General features: G+C 59.4%; 1 protein-coding gene across 1 annotated transcript; it reads right to left on the bottom strand.

Annotated features, from left to right (window-relative positions):
• Positions 1 to 2505: 2505 nt before the first annotated feature.
• On the bottom strand, positions 2506 to 8145 carry HAGHL (hydroxyacylglutathione hydrolase like). Its single transcript, XM_064153512.1, has 9 exons — positions 8131 to 8145; positions 7807 to 7926; positions 6393 to 6457; positions 6192 to 6309; positions 5222 to 5330; positions 4964 to 5067; positions 4717 to 4818; positions 4551 to 4630; positions 2506 to 4014 (listed from the first exon to the last, which is right to left on the bottom strand). The coding sequence occupies exons 2-9, from the start codon at positions 7909 to 7911 to the stop codon at positions 3849 to 3851; spliced, it is 849 nt and encodes a 282-aa protein (XP_064009582.1). The 5' UTR covers positions 7912 to 7926; positions 8131 to 8145; the 3' UTR covers positions 2506 to 3848.
• Positions 8146 to 8435: the final 290 nt, after the last annotated feature.

Genomic DNA, 8435 nt, shown 5'->3' with positions numbered 1-8435 from the left:
TACAGCATTTGTCTCCAGTTGTGGGCAGTTAGACCTTTCTCTCCCTAAATCAACAGCAGAGAGAGTGACAGTTGTCACATCCAGCCCAGCCAGCTCCTATCAGGTTCAGAGAAAACAATTTCTGTCAGTGTTCCAAGGAAGAGTTCCTTGCCAGCTTTCTTCCCAACGAAGCTGGTGTCTCTGTAAGGTGTTAACTTCACAAAGTGAATGGTAGGAGACTGTGAGATGTAACCATTACAAGGAGCAGTTGAGCAGAACAATGGCAGAGGTCAGTAAAATCACATCTGGTTTAATGCTGTGTGCCACGAAGCCCTGCCAGGAGGCAGGGATGAGTAACTTCAGTAAGGGCAAGTGCAGAGTCCTGCATCTGGGGAGAAGCACCACCAGGCACCAGCACAGACTAGAGCTTGTCCTGCTGGAAAGCAGCTCCACAGAGAAAGACCTTGGAGTCCCTGTGGACAGCAGTGTGCCCTTGTGGCCAAGAGAGACAGCAGCGTTCCAGGGTGCATTAGTGAAAGTGTGGTCAGCAGGACTTCCTCCCACTCTGCTCTGCCCTGGTGAGACCACACCTGCAATACTGTGTCCAGTTTTGGGCTTCCCAATTCAAGAGAGGCAGAGATCTGTCGGAGAGAATGCAAAGGATGATGGTGGGACTTGAACATCTCTGTGAGGAGCAAAGACTGAGAGCCCTAGGGCTGATGAGAGCCTGGAGAACAGCCTCAGAGGGGATCTGACCAATGCTCAGCAAGAGCTAAAAGGCCTGTGGGGAGCAAGAGGATGGGGCCAGACTCTTTTCAGTGGGGCCCAGTGACAGGATAAGAGATAATGGGCACAAACTTGCCCACTGCCCAGGAGGGTGCCACCTGAACAGGAGGAGAAACTTCTTTGGTGTGAGGGTGCTGGAGCCCTGGAGCAGGCTGTGCAGAGAGGCCGTGGAGTCTCCTTGTCTGGAGAGCTCCCAAACCCAGCTGCTGTGGGTGCCCTGCTTGAGCAGGGAGGTTGGGCTGGATGATCTCCAGAAGTCCCTTCCAACCCCACCGTGCTGGGGTTCTGGGATTCCATGCAGAAAGTGAATGAGAACTGACAAAGCAGCTGCCACACTCCTGCCTCAGATTGAGAAGAGACAGATGGAGCTGCTCCCTGAAACCTTGCCCAGACCTTCATCCAAGGCCCTGCTGGCCTCCAGCTCAGGGCTGTTGGGACACAAAGCTGTCAGACCTCCACCTGCCCCTTGTGGCAGCTCTTCTGGCAAGCCTCGCCTGTGTCCTTCTCCACTCCACCTCCACTCCTTACATAAATAAAGCCAGCAGTGGTCCAAGTCTGTTGTGTTTTTTGATGGTTTTAATTAAAAGCTTTACATTTCCCAGGCTCCTGATGAAATGTTGAATTCACAGTGTTGATAAGGCAAGAATCTCCCCCTGCCTCTCCTTCCTTTGAGAAGTCAGTTGGTAGTTTCCTGGAGCCCTCTTCCATGTGTGACTTTTACAACAGAGTGCTCTGCTTGGCCATGAAAGTTGAACCTACAGCAGGAGACCCCAGTGCCAAGGAGAGCCAACCCAGTGCCAAGGAGAGCCAACCCAGTGCTGAGACCATAACTAACCAGTGCAAAAGAATCACACAGGTGCTGCTGGGAGCATGCACAGCAAGCCAGGAGTGCACAAAGACATCAGCTGTAGATAAACAGGTAGGGCTCTACATTTTGTCTCCTGTTTGGGTTGAAAGGGACCTTCAAGATCATCCACTTCCAATCCCCCTGCCATGGGCAAGGACACCTCCCACTAGGGCAGGTTGCTCAAGACCTCATCCAACCTGGCCTTGGACACCATCAGGGAGGGGCCATCCACAACAGATTCACAGATTGCAGCAGGATGGAAGGGACCCTCAGGACATCTTGTCTGACCCCCCCCCTGCAGGCAGCAGGAACACCTCCAACTACAGCAGGCTGCCCAGAGCCACATCAAGCCTGCAGGGATGTGGCCTCAACCTCTTCCAGTAGTTTATCTCTCCTAGTGAAAAACTTCCTCCTAATGTCCAACCTAAATCTGCCCTGCTCCAGTGTCAATCCCTTGCCCCAGGTGCCCAGCATGCTGTCAAAGGACTTTCCACCCAGAGCACACCAAGACCTGAGCTCCTCAGACATTCCTGGGTGTCTGCTCTTGCTGCAGTACCAAGAGCAGCTTGAGTTCCTCCAAGCCTCTGGGCAGGCTGGGTGTTGGTTCAGGAACCCTCCCCAAACACAGACAGGTCCATCTGTGCTCCAAGGATGAACAAACCTCCAGAGGAACATCCCTGAAGTGTCCCATGACATCTCAACTGAGTGACTTTGAGGCAACCTGTGCAGCAAGGTTAATTCTTCCCCCTCCTAGGAGGAAGAGTAAATTAAAACACCAGAAGTTAAGAAAAGGTATAAAGAAAAACCTTGGTTGGGTTTCTAGGGAAGAAGAAACAAAACCAGACCTCAGAGGCAACAGATGCAGCTGAGTCCACACATGAAAGACCCTCAAGTCAACTCTAGTCCAGTGGTAGGAACTTTAACATCTACTCAATACCTTAAAACACCACCACAAGGTAGGGGATGGGACCAGCTCTGATTGTCACCTCTGAGAGCTCAGCATCACTGAGACACTCTGCACATGGAGGGAAGGAACCCAGGGACTTGTCACTGTCTCACAGGATGCCCAAGCCCTGACACAGCTACCACCAAACTGGTGTAGTTTTCCTCCCACTCTTCCCCCCCCCAAAAAAAAACAGTTCTTTAGCTGGCTCCACACCCCCTGCAAAGAAAGCCTTTGTATATTCCCCAGACTTCAATAAACCAAGCCAAAACACAACCCTGATGGTGCACACAGTGAAGGCTGAAAAAGCTCAAGGGACCCAAGCTGCTCCCTTGCTCTTGTTCGAAAGGCAACAGCAACAGAAGTTTCATCTCCATTTTTGCCTTGAGGGAAAAAACAAACCACAGCAAAAAGCAGTGCAGCAGCTCCCTGCTGCTGTCCCACCTGGAGAAGTATTTCCCAGAGCTGGAGGGGTGGAGCACACACACCTTGCTCCAGCCCTCAGCTCCACCTGAGCGTGCTTGGCGTGATTTGAGTGGTTCAGATGGCTCCTGTAAGCCAGTGATGGTGCCACAGATGCCTACAAAGCCTGCTCTAAAAACTGGGGGTGGGGAAAGGCACCCAGACCCCGCTGCAGTGGGGGTGCTGTCAGGGCAGGGCTGGAGTCAGGTAGGTGCTGCTGAACACCAGTGCCGATGCCAGGCCCCATCCCTGCTTCCTCTTGGCACTCAAGCCTCTGCCCATGGAGCTGGGCAGCTCCCTGCCCACCCTTGGCCTGCAAAGGGCTCAGGGACAGCTGGAGAGGTGCAGGCAGGACCAGGAGGATTTCCCAGTAGAGCCCAGTGGGCACTGCTTGGGCTAAGGGGTAGAGCACCATGGTCATTGAGTGTTACCACCTGTTCCATACCCTCCTCTGTCTCCTAAGGGCGAAGGCCTGCAGGATGGGCAGCAGGTCCTGCACCCACCAACATCAACATCATGAGCATGGGTGTCCTCTCTCCAAAACCACCTCCACACCAACAGCAACCACAGCCCAACGACTCAGGGGGGCCTCCACAGCTGGCTGACAGCACCCACAAGCTCCTTTCCCTAGGGACTGGGCGCTCAGCAAAGCTCCTGTGGTCCAGGAGAGCCAGGCATGCTGCTGGAGGGAATGAAGCAGAGCAGCCTCAGAAGGAGCAGGTTAAAAGACAGAAACCACCTTCCAGGAGGTCAGTCAGAGCACAGCCAAGAGGAAGCCCCCACCACCATGGGCAACGTTGCCTTTTGGGAGCCACTTCTCCAGGAGTGGGCTCACTTCTTCTCCAGGAAGGGGCTGAAAAGTCCCCAGTCGAAGGCGAGCACAGCCTGGGGGTTGGGACGCTCCTTGGGCTTCCTGAAGTTATCCTTCTGGCTGCGGAGGCTCCTCAGCACCTCCACCGGCTCCGCCTTGCCCGCGAACTTCTGCACGGCCTCCTCCCTGCAAGGACACCAGAACGAGAGGACACAGCCTCAGGCTGCACCAGGGGAGATTTAGGCTGGAGGTGAGGAGAAAGTTCTTCACTGAGAGAGTCACTGGACACTGGAATGGGCTGCCCGGGGAGGTGGTGGAGTCGCCGTCCCTGGAGCTGTTCAAGGCAGGACTGGACGTGGCACTTGGTGCCATGGTCTGGCCTTGAGCTCTGTGGTAAAGGGTTGGACTTGATGATCTGTGAGGTCTCTGCCAACCTTGGTGATGCTCTGATACTGTGATACTGTGATGCTCTGATACTGTGACCTCAGCCCTGCCGCAGCCGAAGGGGACCTGGGGGGGACCCATCCTGGCACGCTGGGACGGACAGACAGGGAGCCACTCCCTCATGCTGGGTGGGCACTGGGGCGCATGGGGCTCCTCCATAGGCACCCCAAGTAGGGCAGGGCAGGAGCCCCCCTGCAGGTGTGCCAGCGGTGGGTTTCCCACTGCCAAGCGGCCCCAGGGCCGCGGGGGGGGATGCTGCAGCCAGAAGGGGAGCTTACGTGACGCGCAGGAAGGGGTTGTAGAGGAACTCCTCTTGCAGCGTGGAGGGCACCGTGGGCAGGTCCTCGTCATCCCGCTGCTGCCAGGGAAGCAGAGACATCCAAACACCTGCTAGCACCCAGCAGCTCCCTCTGCCCACGCCCCAGCAGGGCTGCAGCCACCTACTTTTGCCCAAGCCAGCTTCCTCTTCACCATTTCGTTCTCAGGTTCCACTTTCAAGGCAAACTTGAGGTTTCGGACGGTGCATTCGTGGCCACAGAACACCTTCTGCAACACCACCAGGGAAGGACCCAGCATCACACCTGTGTGCTGGCTCTCACCTGGCCAGGGATAGGTGTTGCCCCCTGAATGGTGCCAGCCTGGGCACCTCTGATGATGCTGGGGTCCCTTCCCTGAGATGCAGGGCACTCACCGTCTCCTTTGGCAGAGTCCCCAGGACTTGGGTGAGGTTGGTGTACATCTGCTCAGCTGTCCCCTCAAAGAACTTCCCACAGCCTCCCACGAACAAAGTGTCACCTGAGAGGAAAGGGTGTGGGCACCCCTAGTCCCACTCTAAAAGGAGAGGATCCCAGGAGCCAGATTTGCTCCACGAGTGCCAAGCATGGCAGGGACAGGCAGCACGTCCCACGTTCCCAGTGCCCACGGGGTGCCCACTGGCAAGGTGGGATACCTGAGAAGAGAGCTGGAGCATCTGGGGAGCCATCCTCCCACATGAAGTAGCACATGTGGCCCGAGGTGTGGCAGGGTGTGAAGAGGCACCTCACCCGGATGGCCCCAAACTGTGGGGAGAAAGAATCAGAACCTTACTGGGGTCACCCCAGCCCTGATGGGCAAGGCAGACCCCACGGGGCATGGGGTAGGAGTTTGGTCTCTTCTTCCTAGGTGATAGAAGGAAAGGAAATGGCCTGAAACTGTGCCAGGAGAGGGTTAGGTTGGAGAAGTAGAAAGAATCCTCTGCTGAAAGAAAGGGATTGGAACAGGCTGCCCAGGGAGGTGGTGGAGATCCATCCCTGGAGGTGTTCAAGAAACATGTGGCCATGCTTTAGTGGCCATGGAGGTGTTGGGTTGATGTTTGGGCTCAAGCTTAGAGATCTCCTCTAACCAAAACAATTCTGACTCTGAAACCCCATGGCACTGCCCTCCTGGAGCACAGGGGTCACAGAGGTGCCAGGAGGGGTGGTCTGGACGAGTCCCAGCCTGCAGGTATCTGCTGCAGCACTGTTTGGCAGCAGGGTCCCAGGAGAGGGACTGGGAACGGGATGAGGTTTCTTCTGCATTCCAGTGCTCCAGCCCAGAATCCACTGTGCTACACAGTCACAGAGCACACTGGGTGGGAAGGGACCTTTAAAGCCCACCCAGTCCACCCCTGCTGCAGTCAGCAGGAACATCTGCAATCAGAGTAGGCTGCTCAGAGCCCCATCTGCAACCACCCCACAGATCAGGGAGCCCAAGCACAGCCCCAGCCAGGCACCAGCTCCACAGGCCCCGCTCCACCACCCAGCTCCTCTCCCCAGCAGCCCAGCGCCCTGCCAGCCCCAGCTGCCCAGCGCCCTGCCAGCCCCAGCAGCCCAGCACCCTGCCTGCCCCAGCAGCCCAGCACCCTGCCAGCCCGGCGCTGCCCTGCTCCTCCAGCCACGCACCGTCAGCTCCTGGCCGTGGGCCACCCTGTGCGTGAGGGCCCCGATCCGCTCGTCGGCGCCGTACACCCGCAGTCCGGGGCACAGCCTCGCCAGCTCCTCGTTGCCCCTGGCGTGGTCCCTGCATCGGCAGAGGGAATGGATGCCCAGCTCCACACCGGGCACGGCCACCTCCAGTGCCCGGCTCCCGCCGGCGGCTCTTACCAGTGGTGGTGCGTGGTGAGGATGGCTCTGAGCACCACGTCCTCCTTCCTGATGATTTCCAGCAACTGCAAAGCACCCAGAGCAGAAGGAAGTGAGCACAGAGAGGTGACACACACGCCACGGCCACCACAGCCACGCAGCTCACCAGTGCCCACCCTGCCCCTCCCAGGGCAGGATCTGTCCTGTGGGCACCGCTCTGCGGGTCAGGAGCCCAGCAGAGCAAGAGCACAGAACCACAGGACGCACTGGGCTGGAAGGGCCCCTCCGAGGTCACCCTGCCCACCCCGCTGCAGGCAGCAGGGACACTGCAACTGGAGCAGATTGCTCAGGGCCCTGGCGAGTTGGACCTGGAATGGTTCCAGGCGTGGGGCATCAACCACCACGTCTCTGAGTAACCTCTCCCAGCGTCTCACCACCCTCCTGCTGGAGAACTTCCTCCCGACGTCCCAGCTCAGTCTCCCCTGCTCCAGTTTCAAACCATTGCCCCTCGACTTATCACCACAGCCCCTTCCGAGCAGTCTCCTCGCGGCCCTCCGAGAGATGAGAGGCTGAGGGTGGGATGAAGGCTCAGCTCCCTGTGCCCAGCCTCCTCACAAAGAGCAGAGCAGGCAGACAGGACCCTGCTGCCCCACCGGGACTGTGGCTTTTCGTGGCAGACAGGACCCTGCTGCCCCACCGGGACGGAGGCTTTTCGTGGCAGACAGGACCCTGCTGCCCCGCCGGGACTGTGGCTTTTCGTGGCCAGTGCCTTAGCGGGGCACAGGGTCATTGCCACCGCAAGGCGACAGTGGCTGTGCCACTCATCCTGGCCACAGCGAGGGGCCCTGTGGGGCTGCCAAGCGCCCGGCTCCGCCGGCAGGAGGCTCTGAATGCCAGCCGCCGATCCAGGGCTGCACCGAACGCTGCCAGTGACGCTGCCCAGGAAGGAAGGACGCGTCCCAGCCGGTGACAAACCAACCACGTGCGGCAGCTGAGGCTGGCACAAGAGGGTCACCAGGCAGAGGGTGCTGAGGGCTGACCCCGGCTGCTGCCTCCAGCGGCACAGCCAGAGGTTGGCTCCCAAAAATGGGGCATCCCGTGGGAAACACGCTCCGGAGCCCCATTTTGGGCGATTCTCGCTGCATCGGGCTCGGCACAGCTCCCGGCTGTGGCATGGGGAGGGCTGGGAGGTGACAAAGAAATCCCCCCACAACCCGAGAGTGGGTAAGAGCCCACTCCGTGGAGGCTGAACCCGGGTCACCCGCTGGTGGGACGGTACCCACACAGAGAGAAGCATCCGCTGCATGCTAAGACCCCACATTGCCAGCCCAGAGTGGGGCCACCACCATGGGCACATCCCTGGGCGGGACCCTGCAGCCCACTGGGGGCGCGGTGGGGCCGCGACCACTGGGGGAGGGAACAAAACATCTCTCACCCTTTTGGGGACAGCAGCGTCCACCGCGATGGCATCCCGGGTGCTCTCCTCGATGACCAGGTACATGTAGTTGTCCTCCAGGACAGAAATCACCTTCACCTTCATGGTCCTTCACCAGCGCTGCACACGAACACGAGTGGGGGTAGCGGGAGGGGGGAAGGGAGGGCGGTGTGCAGCCCCACGTCAGCAAAACGCCGCGGAGTGGCCGCAGCCCCAAGCAGCCAAACGTGGGGAGAGGGTGGGCAGGACACGGGAGGCGTGCGGTGTGTCCCCCCCGGCAGCGGGACCCTCTGCGGAGCCCACGCGTGCCGCGGCGGTCGCTACCTGCGGGCGGCCCCGGCGCGGCCCCTCCCCGCAGCGGACGGTCGCGTCCCGCCCCCGTCGGTGCGGTGCGGGCGGGTCACGCTGCGTGGGGCGGGCAGAGAGCCCGCAGGGCCCCGCGGCGGGCATGGAGGGCTCTGCGTGTACCCCACCCGGCACTGCCCCCCGGGGCTGCAGGGAGAGGGAGCGGAGCCTGCCGGCACTGCGAGCTTTGGAGGCAAGGGACAGGTCCCTCCATCGGGACCACCGTCAAGTCCCAGCCTGGTTTGCTTGGGAAGGGACCCTAAGGCCTGCCCAGTCCAGCCCCC

Source organism: Pogoniulus pusillus, chromosome 13 (genome assembly GCF_015220805.1).
Source record: "Pogoniulus pusillus isolate bPogPus1 chromosome 13, bPogPus1.pri, whole genome shotgun sequence".
Classification (NCBI taxonomy): Eukaryota; Metazoa; Chordata; class Aves; order Piciformes; family Lybiidae; genus Pogoniulus; species Pogoniulus pusillus.
The sequence above is the reverse complement of the archived record's forward strand: the minus strand, read 5'-3'. Positions and strand labels throughout refer to the sequence as shown.